Source organism: Oncorhynchus clarkii, chromosome 20, assembly GCF_045791955.1.
Source record: "Oncorhynchus clarkii lewisi isolate Uvic-CL-2024 chromosome 20, UVic_Ocla_1.0, whole genome shotgun sequence".
NCBI lineage: Eukaryota > Metazoa > Chordata > Actinopteri > Salmoniformes > Salmonidae > Oncorhynchus > Oncorhynchus clarkii.
In genome coordinates, this window is record NC_092166.1 from 69,392,040 (window position 1) to 69,407,758 (window position 15,719).

A 15,719-nucleotide genomic window follows, 5' to 3' on the forward strand; every position below is an offset into this window, starting at 1 on the left:
CTTCTTTTTATAAGAAAGAATGTGTTGATCCCAAATTGATTGCATAGTCAATTTACACACAGCTCTGACACACACTTAATCCACCTGACATGCCACCAGGGGTCTTTTCAGTCCCCAAATCCAGAACAAATTCAAAAAAGTGTATAGTATTATATAGAGCCCTTATTGCATGGAACTCTGATCCATCTCCTATTGCTCAAATAATCAGTAAACCAAGTTTTTAAAAAACTGATAAAGCAATCCTCACAACACAACGCCTCTCCCCTATTTGACCTAGATAGTTTGTGTGTATGTAGTGATATGTAGGCTACGTGTGTCTTTAAAAAACCAATGTATGTAGTTCTGTTCTTGTCTATTAATGTTCTGTATAATGCCATGTTTCATGTTTTGTGTGGACCCCAGGAAGAGTAGCTGCTGCTTTTGCAACAGCTAATGGGGATCCTAATACCAAATATTGACATTGAAGGTACCAACCGTGGGAAGTTATATCACAATGAAATGTAACTCTAAAACCTTGCCATAAACCGTTATATTAATATGTGTGTTTTGTGTTTGGACATTGCAGAGATCTCTTTCCGCGTGTGGCAGTGTGGCGGCAGTCTAGAGATCATTCCCTGCAGTCGAGTGGGACACGTCTTCAGGAAGCAGCACCCATATACCTTTCCTGGGGGCAGTGGCACCGTGTTTGCTAGGTGACTATTGATTGTCCCTGTGATGTGATTTAGACTTGGCTAAAGTCTGCCCTCTTCGGTCCAATATGTGTAAAAACCTATTCTACATACTGTCATATAACAACCAACCAGAGTGACGGTACATTAGGGTTTTGAAATATGAGTCATAAAGAATACCCACTGTACAGGCTAACAACTGGCAATTGAGTTATACCACTAACTTTACCCTTATTTTTTACCTTATTTTCCCCTTTACCGTTCTCAAAGATCCAATGAAATTCAAGCTGAGGCGGCGGGGTGAATACCTGCTAGCCAAATGACATAACTTGCGGTTGTAGCCCATAGAGGGCCTGTTTCATTCCTCTGAAATTCACATCATAATACCTGCTGTTCAAGTCTAGCTGAGCTGCAGTCATTAAAATAGAGGCGCAGTCAGAGCAGAAGCCTCAGCTCTGCTCTCATCTTGGCTTCACCCCTGCAGTGTCAACACTGTTCAAGTATGCATCACATCAGGGTGATTCATCAATGCGATGAGAGTGAGTGAACGTTCCTTCACTGCCAGTCTGTCACACAGCACTGGAAACCCCACAGATTGCCAAGTCTTAGGATGTGTGCTCTTTTCTCAAAATAGTCGAGGACTGTCACTCTCCTCCTGTGTTTTCTGAAGCCTGAACCACCTCATCACTTTCTCTTGCCCTGTTCAAATGATTTTGACAAGCATCCTTCATTGAAGAAATAATAGATATGATCAAATGAATAGGTCCAAGCAGAGGTTCTATAACATTGCCTATATTTTTTAGGCTACTGTACCATGAAATGGTCTGATCAGTGACTATTTCAAGGACTGGAAGGACCAGGAAGGACACATTTTTGTAAGTATTCTAACGTGGTGTCTGTCCGTCCACAGGAACACAAGGCGAGCAGCAGAGGTGTGGATGGACGAGTTTAAGAACTTCTACTACGCCGCTGTGCCCTCGGCCCGAAACGTGCCCTATGGCAAGTAAGTGTCCTTTCAGACACCGTTCTTCCCATGATGGCATCGCAGACTGCCCTGCTGAGCTTGTATAGAATATCAAAATGTCCCTTTTTCTGACACCTCCAGAAGGTCAGGTACTACACCGAGTTATAGTAGTGATCTCAGTTGTCTCCAGATGTCATGTTGCGGCTGTCTGTCTCTCTGAGATGGCTGGTAATTAGATGAGTCATGGGTTTCCTCTCTGTGTGTCTGGCAGCATTCAGAGCAGAATGGAAATGAAGAAGAGGCTGGGCTGCCAGCCATTCAAGTGGTACCTGGAGAACGTGTACCCTGAGCTGCGGTAAGTAGAGAGACCACACCACCACAGTGGACCAGCAATATATTTATTTGAAAACGGACAAAGTTCAATGGAAAGACATAACTGTTGACTGTTTAACCTACCATTATATAGGCAGAACAGAGTTTCGGGGCCTATGCTGCTTGCCACTTAGAAATTAAACTAGGGGAAAGACTGCGGTGGGTGGCATATACCCACATCTTGTGATTTGACATCCCCTTGACTTGTGCTGTGTGTCTGGCCCTTCAGGGTCCCTGACCATCAGGACATTGCCTTTGGTGCTCTGCAGCAGGGAGGTAACTGCTTAGACACGCTGGGACACTTTGCAGATGGAGTGGTGGGGGTCTACGAATGCCACAACGCTGGGGGAAATCAGGTATCATTCAGGGCTCAGGTACTGCTCAGATCCATTACACATAACCAAGCTGTGCACTGGGCTGGGTAACACAATGAGGTGGGTTTACTTTATAAATAAATTACTGCCTCAGCTTTTCAGAGGGTCACAGTGCACATGTCAAAGAGTTGGTATTGTACTGGACAGTCAACTAATGCTTTGATTGGGTGTCTCCGATTCATACTGATGAAATGCATTTTGATGTCCCACTTACCACAACATATTGATCTCATATACTAAGCTGGAGGAGGGGATTCTGGGAGTCCAGCCACTGTTGGTGTAAATATGTGTGATTTTCAACATACAACATGTATACATCACATATTCACACTTGACAAAGACAAACGCTTTAGAAGTGGATCTGTATAATTGTTCAGGAGTACCTAAACTGTGCCAATGTAGCAAATTCACTGTGTCCCACTCTTTGTCCGCAGGAATGGGCGCTGACCAAGGACAAGTCAGTAAAGCACATGGACCTTTGTCTGACGGTGGTAGACCGCACCGCAGGCTCACAAATCAAGCTGCAGGGCTGCAGGGAAAATGACAGCAGACAGGTGAGCGAGCTGAGCACCACGGATCAGATCGATCAAAAAGTAGTAGTAGTAAATGAAAGTGACTCACCTCAGTCTGGCAGTTAGCATGGTAATAGAACATTCATTTAGTTTTGCCATGGAATGTGGATTATGATGGATTGGGATGATCCCTTTTGATATGCACTGTATATAATTCACCATAAACTCACTGTCAATTGAAACCATTAGTGATTATAGTACTCACAGTACATACAAACCTGTGACTGATGTCACCCTTGTTTCCCCCATGTCCCAACCTCCCCCTTCCTGTCCCCACCTTGTGTGTCTCCAGAAATGGGAGCAAATTGAGAGCAACTCTAAGTTGCGGCACGTGGGTAGCAACCTGTGCCTGGACAGCCACAGTGCACGCACTGGGGGGCTGACAGTGGAGGTGTGCAGCCCCAACCTCAACCAGCAGTGGAAGTTCACTCTCAACCTCCAACTCTAGAGAGAGACAGTGTCCCCACCACCACCTCCTCCACCACCACCTCCTGCTCTCCTCCCCGGAGCCACATAGACTAGAGCCACCCAGCAACAACTACGGACAGATGGACGGACAGATGGAGGCCCCCGGAAGGGCCACAACACACAGAGGGAAGGATATGAAACTACAGACCAAGTGGGATGATGATGCTTTCCATTCAACTATATACCTCAGTGTTTCATCTTTAGTCCTGCTCTTTGGAAAGTGAATGTTATTTTTCTTAATGCAGGTGAAATGGAATTAACTTTCTGGATGTTTTTTTTGTTTTTTTTACGTGTTCTTTTAAAAATCTCTTTCCACTGAAGTTCACTGCGTTTCTGAAATGGATGCGACTTATTTTGTTGTCCTCTTCCCTCTCTCAAGTAATCTATCTTTGTTGAATGTAAAAGACGTATTCCATAGAGGTTCCCTGACTAGACCGAGACGGCCCAGGAAGAAAGCTGATAGTTTTGGTATGGTTTCAGTTGGGTTTGGCCCCTTAAAGGTCCTGCTGGTAGAAGGGAAAGGACTCTACGCACTGTTCATTCACTGAAACGCTCTCTACTGATTGGTGGGCTGTTCTGACAGAGTGAACAGTAAAGAGATGGAGAGAACAAAATCTGTTTTTTTCTTCTACAATTATACAGAATTTTCATCCTGCTCACGTGTTGTAAAAAGGTGCGTTGTCTGATCAGAAGGGTGCTCTTCGCGGGTCTCTCATGGATACTTTTGGGGCCAGGAGTTGTCGAGGGTGTGGATGTATCGCTGCTGGGTCATCAGATTGTAGCACTTGTTGCTACGACTCTTCCTTCTTTTTCCCATCACAATTGGATGGAAAACATTTTTTTTATCATTCATGTATTTTTTTCTTTGCAAAAGCAGTAGTGTCCCAAGTTTATTGATTCATTTGTAACAGACATTTAATAATTTTTTGTTCAATTATACTGTAGAATAATCAACTAAGTTACACAGTAAATTGAACTGATATTTCTTTATACTCGTTGCTTGACTGTGCTCTTGTGAGTAAAAACGTATCTACTTACTGTATCGATTTTTTTTCCCCTTCTCCCTTTTCAGTGTTCGTGTTACCATGGTAACAACCTCATACAAATTAGTAAAGAGTTTATTACAGGGTAATGTTGGAACCATCATTTCCATTCTTAGAAGTGTTCTTGAAATGTTCTCACACACAGTGTATGTATACATTGGAGTCCTTATTGTCACTATTTGTGATTTGCCATTTTAGAAAAGTACACTTCATCTGAGGTAAGCGACAAAGACAGCATTTACATGGGAGGGCCTTGTGTTGCATGTTGTACCAATACTTGAGCGTCTTTTTTTCTGTCCTTTTGTTTGTCTCGACATTGCACGCATGCTTTGTGAATGATGTCTTTGCCTTTTTTGATATCCATCATACTGTAAAGGGGAATGTGTTTTTGTGCGCTAGTGAAAGGTTTCTTAAGGGAGGGCAGGTCATTCGGCTATAGTTAACTGGACTCAAGGGAGAAAAGCAATAAGATGTTCTTATTTCAGTATCATTGTTGTGCATTTAGCTCGCATCTGCTTCGGGTGTATTCTGATTGGGTTAATACATTAGCTTGTGATTTATGTGGTACTTTAAACGTTACTGTTCGTTTCTGAGGGGCAGCAGAACCCACCACTAATGTGATGGCCAAAGGAGCCTATAACGACTTACGAAAGCAAAGATTCATCCATTGACATGGCATTGTTTGTCTCGGTTGGGATGCCCCCAATTTCAATAGATTAATTTATTCTAGAATAGCAAATTACTAATTATTCAGTAATATTTGCTGTCTGTATTTTGTGAGCCCTCATTATATATATGCATATATCCCTTTGTTCTACACCATTCTGGTCAAACCTTCGTATACATAGGGAGACTCCAACCACCATCGGTATAGAAACAAGCATCACAACGACAAAACAGATGCAACAGCTCCCATCTCTAACTTGTGTGGAGGTATTGCATTTCAAAAATGCCAAAGAGATGAGGTATCCCACAGTAAGAGGTGTGGAGCAGGGGATAGAGGTAACATCCCATTTTTTACCTGCAGTATCTGCAGTTCAGAGTGTGAGATCTGAGTGAGCAGGACTATGGGGTGTTGTAACCGCCCATGTGAGAGAGGTTTAGTAGGATTATGACAAGTTGCACATGGTATGAGCTGTCTGCCATCACATCACTGTTGAAATTGTAACAATTTCAGAGATCATGTCAATTGTAACAATTCAAATGTGAAAGTTCAGCTGGTTAGAGGGAGGCCTACAGTACTAAATGGGATTGCTTGTGTGAACATTGTCTACATGGTGGCAACGGTTGTTCAAGTATTGAATAAAGCCTTTTTAGTAAGACTTGTGTGAAAATGAAGTTTGCTGTTCACTTTAGGAATTACGGAGGAAAAAAAATCTTAGAATTACAGCCACATTTTAATTGGATGAAATGTTTACATAGCACAATGTGCCAAAGTTATTTACTTATTTGATTTGCATTGTCATTACAATTTGTGATTCAAGTTTAGGTGAGGGACGTGCATTGACTAAATGATGACTGAAACCAAATTATTGATCACAAGAAATTGTAATTTGGGATATTGAATACGGTTTGTTCCTCTATTTACTGCTGTAGGAAAATTGGATTGATTCAAATCAGTGGCAAGGGAGGCAGCATGGAGGTAACATTTAAGTGTATATCTTTGTATATACAGTACGTTTGTCTATATACACATACTGTAAGCAACAGCAGTTACTAGTGAGTTGGTCTACTGTACAGCGCTTGTAATTCATTGTTTTATAGTTATGGCAAATTCAACTAAATGAGGAAAAATGATTAACTTAAATAAATGCATTTATATAAGAGGTGTGGACCTTCTTTGCTAAGTCTTCAAGGAATGCAATGAGAAATGAAGCTTGGATTTTAATGATGGCTGTAACTAAACAATTCAAATCAGTGTTCCTGACCTGAATGCTCTCATTGCTATGCAGTCATTCTCAGGGAACAGAAAAGGCCTCTAACAAAGAGATCCGGTGTCTGATTTCCAATCTGCCCATTCTGGAAAGCATACTTGTTAAGTCGTGTGTGCGCACACACACACACACACCCCTCTAGCTCTCCCACGTGCGTGTGTAAAAAAAAAGAATGCCACTTAATGGATACGTTTCGATTTCCGTGCAACGGGAGCTACAGTATAGATCAAATGGTTGTGTGTATGGAATTAAGGTCCAGCTCCTTGCATGCACATGGCCAGTGGGAACTAAAGAGTTTGTACTTAATGTGTAATGCTCATCACATCCCAGGGTAATGTAACAGACATTAGTTGATGACTCAGCAGCCTTAAACTGACCATCTGTCACCCACTACTACCTACAGCACAGCACATTAGACATGCACCTAGCCCACAGGGGGTGCTAGTGTGGTATGCCCATATTGGTCACTATCTAAAAGTATCATTTAGAAGGTGTATAATGTTAAGGGAGCCTTTTGTTAAGGGAACCTTTAAGGCCTACATAAACTCTTGACACTGGTGGTGTATAAAATCGTGAACATTTATTAGCAACATGGTGTAAACTCAGGTGGTATACATACGATTCACAAAGTCCATCAGGGTGTACTGTTAACATGAAGATCACAGAGGGAAGGTTTACAATAGGCTACATACACACTCAATGAGGAGAAATAACAAACACGCACGATACAGCAATCACTTTTCCTCCACCGATGAAAAACACACAGGACAAGAAGCAGTTTCAACAACATTCCCAGAGCAGTCATACATTGCAGTTTGTGTTTTGTATAGAATTCATCTGATACGGTAGGAAGTTTGGTCCAGCTTACATGAGCTATTTACATATTATTAGTACAATGTCAAATACACCATTCTGGAACTAGATTTCATTTTACCAACTACCCTTAATATTAGTCTTGACAACTTTTCTACTGACCTATTATCTATAATTTCTTACAGTATTTTGATAGCACCTTATTGTATTTTTTATTAATAGCGAATAATGAAGCCCTGAGGTCGGCAAAGTTAATTTACTTGACTGTCTCAATCATACATCTTCAGGTCCCAACTTTAGACGTTCAATTGCCAGAGTGCACCATAGGCCTGCAGAAGACATGTGTTATTTTCTCGCCACGGTCATTACACTTTAACATATCGTAATCTTCCACTGTGTTTTAGAATGGAAATTACTAACAAATGGTGTCCAAAATTTCTAGATTACTTATTGAAATGTATTTCAGCAGTCTTGATCACTAATGCAGAGTGGAGGCTGTATTGAATGAAAAACATTCACAAAATGTGTTGGCTTTTTACTAACTATAAAAAGGACCCAATGGGCATTGGGCTGCCTGACTAGCCAACTTACTTGCATGCAGTCTCAGTTTGTCCATTAACGGCTACGGGTGGAGGCGGGTGCACGAGTGGTACCATGGTATTGGCGCTCTATATGCTTTATGGGTCTGAAAACAGCAGTAAATAGGGAAAGGGGGATATCTAGTCAGTTGTATAACAATGCATTCAAAAGAAATGTGTCTTCCGCGTTTAACCCAACCCCTCATGAATCACAGAGGTGGGTGGGGGCTGCCATAATCGACATCCACGTCTTCGTCGCCCGGGGAACTGCCTTGCTCAAGCGCAGAACGACACATATTTTTTTACCTTGTCAGCTCTGGGATTCGATCCGGCAACCTTTCAGTTATTGGCCCAACACTAACGGCTACCTGCCACCGAATACCAGAAGGAAAGAAGATGGCATGTGGCAATAGACTGAGTGGGCTGTCAATCAACTGACCTCATTAATTTTACAGAGCAATGGTAAATTAATATTGCCTCTTAGAAGCTAGGGAATTACAGTGACATCGGATTGACACAAAGACATTCCAGGAAATGATAAATGGCAATGATGATTAAAAAAAAAAAATATCTGGCCTCAGGATTTGGATATGACTTGGCCGTTGATATAGTTTATGTCTGTTGTCTTTTCTAGTAGATTGCTTTAAAGAACCAAATGTTGTAAGGGTTGAACTATAAACCTAGTTATCTAATCATGGAGTGAGAAAATAATTTCATGAACACAGATGCACTATACAGATGGTAAACTGTCTTTTGTTTTATCCATCTTGAATAAATTATATATTTTTTAGATATTCTCTGCAGAAGTCATCTGAAGTTACCACATGATACTGGCATGAAATGCCTGGTAAGAAAAGGAGATGTTCTATGTAAAAGGCACTGAGAATATATCTAATACATGGCTGGGCAATAAAATAAACTGTCATATTTTATCTTATTGTAAATTGTAAATCATACATTTTCAACCTGAGAATTTAAACTAAAGCAGTTCTGATTCAAACTGAATACAGGGGGAGGGGGATTAACAGCCCTCCATCTCTCCTGATTATAATTGGTTCATGAAATCACTCAGAGTAGCAATAACGGATCACCACACGAGTCATCTGCTCTCTACTTGGCCATGGTGGTATTAATAACATTAAATATGGCCTAATAGACATTGCTTAGTAACACTACACTTACAGAACATTTTAGAGCTCACCCAAGGACTTGATGACTAATTAAGATATACCGCAAAACAGACAATTTAAAGAGATTATATATTTCATTTTGAAGAAGTGTTTACTTTGAAAAGGTTGTTGACTATCATGCATACTTCTTGGTGTCTATCAATATAACAATTCAGAACAAAACAGCATTGTTATTAGCATCATTAACATACTTATGGCATGTCAGAGAATCTTTCAGACAGTGATCAGTGCACAGAACTAGTGATCGCACACAAACAAACATACACAAGAACGACAATGTTTTTTTGGGGAAAGGGAAATGGTGAAAAATCACAATCATGTGTCTTACCTAAAAGTGAAGAACCTGATAGAACTATAATCACATGTACCTTCTAATAAGTACACAAAAACAAATGTACCTCAATAGCATATGCACATCATATATTTTGGTAAATATTCATAATGTTTTTAGAATATAATTCCTTTTCATTGGCTTGTAGTATTCATCATCTTCGTGTACTTTCGTTGATCCCCTTTAAATCATTCCTGCATAAATATTGTAGCACTCAGTTGCAGAAGTCTGCACTCAGACAATAATTACCCTTTTTATTAAAAATGGATTTCCTGCTTCTTCATAGAATGGTCAAGCTCTCAATAATTAGAGGAAACAGGCGATAGCAATGAAACAGGATTAAAACTTCAGTGTTCTGCGACAAAACAGATCTTCAGAGCAGAGTCATTAACTCATCTATTTTCTGGGGAAGCATTTAGTACCGCCATTAATTATAGGAATTCATCAAAGCTAGGGATATTTAGTAAACACCGTTATTGAATTGCTTTAAAGTGCAGGACCATCGAAAGTGCATGAGTAGTGCCCTAGCTAGGACAACTCTGCCTCAGTAGTACAAATCTCCCAAACACTTCACACATCAAAAACACAGTCACAGTGGCAAGGAGCGGATAAGCACGATTGTATGTCATCGGCCAAGGGACAAAATAGGCCTGTGTGCGTGGACTTTGGAATTGCACACAATTGAAAGCATTGATTTCACTTTTACACTGACAGTACATTCTCTATTGGCTAAAAATACATTATTAAGCCACGGTGACATTCACTTAACTGACTTAAAACAGCTCAATATACAGCACAGTGGGGTGCTATTCTGTCCCCACACAAGAGGCAAGACCACAGCCTCACAAAGTCATTATGGCAGATCAGGAGGATCCATTCTCCTAAGTCCCTTTGAAAGGATTAACATTGACAAACTTCTGTGGGTCTGGTGTTTTCTTCTCTCCATCTTTTAGTGACATCATTGGAGTGAGATAATTATTGGCGGACGGTATGTAATGTTTAATTTAAACTCAACTTACATACTGTATAGATCAATGTCAGGCTTGCTTCCAGGGTTTGGACAGTGGATGTGACTACAGTGGGCCTATATGATGATATGGGCCACACTGGCACACTGGATATGGGCCACACTCTTAGCTCCCCAGCTGAACCAGAGGCTCATCATACATCACCAGATGAACTGAACTGAAAACAGTCTGTGTGGTCTGTCAGAGAGTGAGGGTTTGTTGTGGACAGTTGAGTGTTTATCTAGAGTTGAACTGAACTGACCCCTGCAGCTCTTGATTATCCAAGACTACACCACATGGAGACGGTAGTCATGTTGTACAGCAACTGTAGGCTTCATCCAAATGAACGTTCATGTGGTCCTCATTGGCAAGAACGAGAATAATTTATCATATCATCAACCCTTCCCTTTGCAGTCTGAAAACCTGAACACAAGTCACACCATCCAGATTTTTCAATGATGTTGCAAATATACAGCGATGAACCAATTGGCTGAGAATAGGGACAGCCAGTCATATGATCTGATGACCAGTTGCATAGTTCCTATTGACTGAGATATGAAGTTACTGAGTACAGTAAGCATTACCCTGGTAAGCAGGACATTTCCCATTTCAGGTATTAAGCATCAGCAAGATGGCAAGCGCTCTGGAAGGGGGATGGTAATGAAATGTAGTGCAGACTAGTCCTCCATATTTAATTTAAACATAATGGAAGGATCCTGGGCTTATACACACACACACGTAGATACACATTACCAGTCAAAGGTTTGGACACGAGCTAAGATGAGCTAAGATGAAACTGGCTCATGAGGACAGCCACAGGAAAGTAAGACTGAGAGTTACCTCTGCTGCATAGGATAAGTTCATTAGAGTTACCAGCCCAGAAATTGCAGCCCAAATAAATTCAAGTAACAGACACAGCTCAACATCAACTGTTCAGAGGAGACTGTGTGAATCAGGCCTTCATGGTCGATTTGTTGCAAAGAAACCACTACTAAAGGACACCAATAAGAAGAAGAGACTTGTTTGGGCCAAGAAACATGAGCAAAGGACATTAGTGGAAATTGTTTTTGGAGCCAACCGCCGTGTCTTTGTGAAACACAGAGTAGATTCCCACCGTGAAGCATGGAGGAACTGGTGTCAGTGATTTATTTAGAATTCTAGGCACACTTAACCAGCATGGCTACCACAGCATTCTGCAGTAATACACCATCCCATCTGGTTTGCGCTTAGTGGGACTATCATTTGTTTTTCAACAGGACAATGACCCAACACACCTCCAGGCTGTGTAAGGGCTATTAGACCAAGAAGGAGAGTGATGGAGTAATGCATCAGATGACCTGGCCTCCACAATCACCTGACCTCAACCCAATTGAGATGGTTTGGGATAAGTTGGACCACAGAGTGAAAGAAAAGCAGCCAACAAGTACTCAGCATATGTGGGAATGCCTTCAAGACTGTTGGAAAAGCATTCCAGGTGAAGCTGGTTGAGAGAATGCAATTGAGTATACAAAGCTGTCATCAAGGCAAAGAGTGGCTACCTTGAAGAATCTAAAATATATTTTGATCTTTTTGGGGGGTTAATACATGATTCCATGTGTGTTATTTCATAGTTTTGATGTCTTCACTATTATTCTACAAAGTAGAAAATTGTACAAATAAAGAAAAACCCTTGAATGAGTAGGTGCATCCAAACTTTTGACTGGTACTGTAATACATACATACCTACCGACATACACACATACAGTATTTCTTCTTAGTGGTTCAGGTCTATCTTGGAGAGAACACACCCGATGTTGCTCCATAGGTGGTCGAATAGGATCATAGATTTACATTACAGAGTGATATTGCTCTACATGGAAACAATATTTAACCAGATTTTTTTTGAAGAAATCTGCACATTGAACAACAGTACATTATCCAACTGCGTTTTTGTCATGCAGCCTGTGACAATAACAATAGAGACATGTGTACTGTACAATGGCTCTGCTTTGTGCCTCAGTAAAGAAACTTTAATCTATAGACCGTTCCGACTAAACTATAGACCTGCTCTCCAAACCTGGAGGTTTGGTCCCCCAACCCATTTAACCCAGACTTGGCACTGTTAAAATATTGTTTCATTTAAGGAATTACCTATCCCAGTGTCTACAATTGTAAAGAACAAATCTATTAGTGTTTTGGTTAGTGTGTGTTAGTGTTTTGCATGTGATGAACAGTGTGTGTTTGTGGGTATGTGTGACAGTGTGTGTACACAGTATGTGTGTGCGTATATTACAAAGATTATGTGGTCGCCTCACTGGGTAAGAGAGCAGTCGTCTAAGTCCAGTAGCTCCCTCACCAGTCTCTCTCCAAACTGCGCTCGGCTGTAGCGCTTGATCTGGTAGGCATCGGACATCTTGTACATGATATAGGCGTTGTTTATGGCCATGCTGATGGTCAGCCAGAACACCTGCTGCCACGTTTTGTTTGGCTTGTGGAAGATGAAATACCTGAAAAGGAAAAAATAAAAAAAGACCAACCCTGATTGGCTATATGGGATCTTGGAAATTTGATCATTTGTGTCAGATGATATGTCCATCACATAGTTATCTGACTGGACATCTGAAATTAGACGGACAGAAGTTACGACGGACAGAAGCGCAGACAGTCATGGAGACAAGATATCCTCCTAAGTGTGAGGCATTGGTTAGTGGTGAGGAGGAGCGATATTCAGCTAACGTCCCTGTTTCTGGCTCTCCAGATGTAATCTGCAGTCCTCCACATCCACAAGTGTTGTGTTCTGTAGCTCAGAGGACCATCTCATTACTGTCCAAACTAATTGGAGGCAGTGAGAGGTTAGAGAGGGTGAGAAGATAAGAGCCAATCTCCCTGGTGTGTGTGTGTGATGAGCCATCCCATCTATCACTCTGCTTGTCTCCTTAATTGAAGTCTTCTGTCTTTGACCAGTGTTAACGTCGCTTGGCACTGTTCTCCATTTGTGACATAGACATCTCTGGGTGGGCCCTTGACAGTAGCCAGTCTATTGCACTGCAATGAAGTGTCACTTCCAGTGGATTAGGAAGTCCAGATTATTGAATGTGTTCCACTTGATGAACTCAGATGGAATCATAATGCAGGTAGATTTACTATGGATGTATTTACTGTCCCATGCTGAAAAGGGATGACCTTTTCCATGGTATCTTCTTATAAATTGCTAATGCAACAAGTATTGGTCACACTTTACTTGGATAGTCCGGTTTTTCGATCTGTAGCTGCTCTACAAATGGGCATACTATCAACAAACCATCTGCTGATAAGAAAATGCTTGCTAAGGTTACAATTAGTGTTTAGAATAAGGGTTAGGGTACGGGTTAAGGTTAGAGCTAGTTAGTAGATAGTCTAGAGCATCTGCAGATGGACTATCCAAATTGTTACCTAAGTATCTTTGGCATTCCAATGGATATACAGTATGCAGCTCATGTTCTTATCTTACCATTGCATGACAAGCTTTGAACAGAAACTCGTGCGATAACTGTGCAATTAGGAGTTCAAATCTCATTCCTTTATAGTGTATGGTTTTAAACAGGGCATCTGAGTTCCTGGTGGTGTCCCAGGTCATCTTTTTTTGCCGTCACGTTGTGCAGCTCAGAAGATTGCTATATCACATCAATGTAATTCCTTCTCCAGGTGTTGTACGGTCTAATCCGACTCTGCACAGCGCAACTGCAAAAAGAAAACCTGGAACGCCATCTCTGGCTTGAGGCTGATAAGGAATGCTATAGAGTGATCCTCCTCAATTAATGTCTGGCTGTGACTGAATTATTAATGAAGGATTCACTTGAGCCTGACTTGCATGGCGGGGAGTGTGTGAGCTCCCAGCATGGGCCCACCACAGGGGGAGTCAGGCTGACTCTCTGTTTAGCAGCACAGTAGGAGGAGAGCTTAGAGCTGAAACCGCTGTCGTGTCCCAATGCAGCCTGAAATACTTTGAAATAAGCCACACAAAAACTGTAGGAACAACAGAACAGTTTGCCATATTCAAATCTTACATTTCAATACACTTGACCTACAAAACTCCAGGGGTGAAATCCCCTCATTGAGAACTACTGGGTATGCTGGCTTTAGCTCCAACCTCATTGTAACACAGCTGATTCAGCTAATCAATGTCCTCGTTAGCAGTTAGTAGAATCAGGTGTGCTAGCTAGGGTTGGAGCAAAAGCCTGCAGGAGGGTAGCTTCTCAGGAGGGTTGGCCACCCCTGTCCTATGATGAACATTCATATAGGCGAACACATTTCTCCCAGGATGACAACTGATTGCAATACATCCAGTATTCACTCACTTGCTGTACTTGTCGTCATACTTGCAGATGTAACTGAGGTGTGCAGCGAAGGCCTCCACAGCCAGCGGACAGGGAATCTCACCACTTTTCCTTTTGATGATCACCCCTAGAACCCAACACATGACTCAAACAGGACTAATGGGAGTTTTTTTTTTTAAGTATTATGTAATCATATTTTCAGATTGCAACTCAGTGACAAAGTATAATACAAAAATGTGTGGCATATCATCTTGCACATAACAGTAAAGTAAATTGGATAAAGAGTGCAGTTGTGATGCTGTAAATAACTAGACTGAATGCCTCAAAGTCTAATATGGTTTCTCACTATAGCTTCAAAATAACCAATATATTCTGTGGAAAATACCGTGCTCTCTAACAAGCAAAATATGACTGCGCGCTTACTAGTGTAGCTAGAATAAACAATAAGTATCAACCTAATAGCTAAAACAGATCATGGGTGTACCACATGAAAAATAGATGAACATGAGGAGTTACAGTGTAATTATGGAGGTAGCTGCGAGGGAACGAGTCTAGTAGTCGCCTGGATCACATTGAGCCATTAGCAGGTCGTTGATATGTTTTTCTTGACTGAACCTCCATCTGTCGCTGACTCGCTTCCATTAAAATTATCCTCCGCTATCTAATGCTAATTATGTTAAGATTTCACTCAGGCCCTACAGTGTAATGTTGAATGGAAATTGGAAAGTTACAGGAGGGCAAATTGAAAAAGAAACGCAAGATCAAAAAGTAAGCGCATATTCAGAAAAGTCAATGATTTTTTTTTTTACAGAATTTAAAAATATAAATCGGGAAGCAGACTTGATAAAGTCTAAATGTGGAATTTGGAAATATGTCTGACTGTCACTATTCCCTAGGCTTCAGTCTTTCACATGATTACTTCATTTCACCAATGATACAGTGGTTTATTTATTCAAAAGGTAAAATAGTTCTCTCTGTAGCTATAATGAAATGTTATGACCACCACTTACCCATCCAAACAAAAATAATTAGTCTAGTCTGTATAAGATAGGAGGGACACACCGAAGGTTGGGGTGGGAGGGGGTTGTGTTTTGCTGTATTTTGGGTTCT

At 41.2% G+C, this 15,719-nt stretch overlaps 2 protein-coding genes across 3 annotated transcripts in view; one reads left to right on the top strand and one right to left on the bottom strand.

Moving 5' to 3' along the window:
* The window catches only part of LOC139376832 (polypeptide N-acetylgalactosaminyltransferase 2), a 99,478-nt gene extending 93,193 nt beyond the window's left edge, over positions 1 to 6,285 (top strand). The window contains exons 11-16 of the mRNA XM_071119779.1: positions 566 to 692; positions 1,579 to 1,671; positions 1,904 to 1,987; positions 2,234 to 2,360; positions 2,813 to 2,932; positions 3,243 to 6,285. Of these exons, the coding sequence (XP_070975880.1) occupies positions 566 to 692; positions 1,579 to 1,671; positions 1,904 to 1,987; positions 2,234 to 2,360; positions 2,813 to 2,932; positions 3,243 to 3,398 (707 nt within the window). The 3' untranslated portion in view covers positions 3,399 to 6,285. The remainder of the gene's footprint in view (positions 1 to 565; positions 693 to 1,578; positions 1,672 to 1,903; positions 1,988 to 2,233; positions 2,361 to 2,812; positions 2,933 to 3,242) is intronic.
* A 670-nt stretch (positions 6,286 to 6,955) lies between these two features.
* The window catches only part of LOC139376817 (piggyBac transposable element-derived protein 5-like), a 40,986-nt gene continuing 32,222 nt past the window's right edge, over positions 6,956 to 15,719 (bottom strand). For both annotated transcript variants that reach the window (XM_071119755.1, XM_071119754.1), the window contains 2 exons: positions 14,631 to 14,736; positions 6,956 to 12,800 (listed from right to left, as the gene is read on the bottom strand). In XM_071119755.1, the coding sequence (XP_070975856.1) occupies positions 12,605 to 12,800; positions 14,631 to 14,736 (302 nt within the window). In that variant the 3' untranslated portion in view covers positions 6,956 to 12,604. The remainder of the gene's footprint in view (positions 12,801 to 14,630; positions 14,737 to 15,719) is intronic.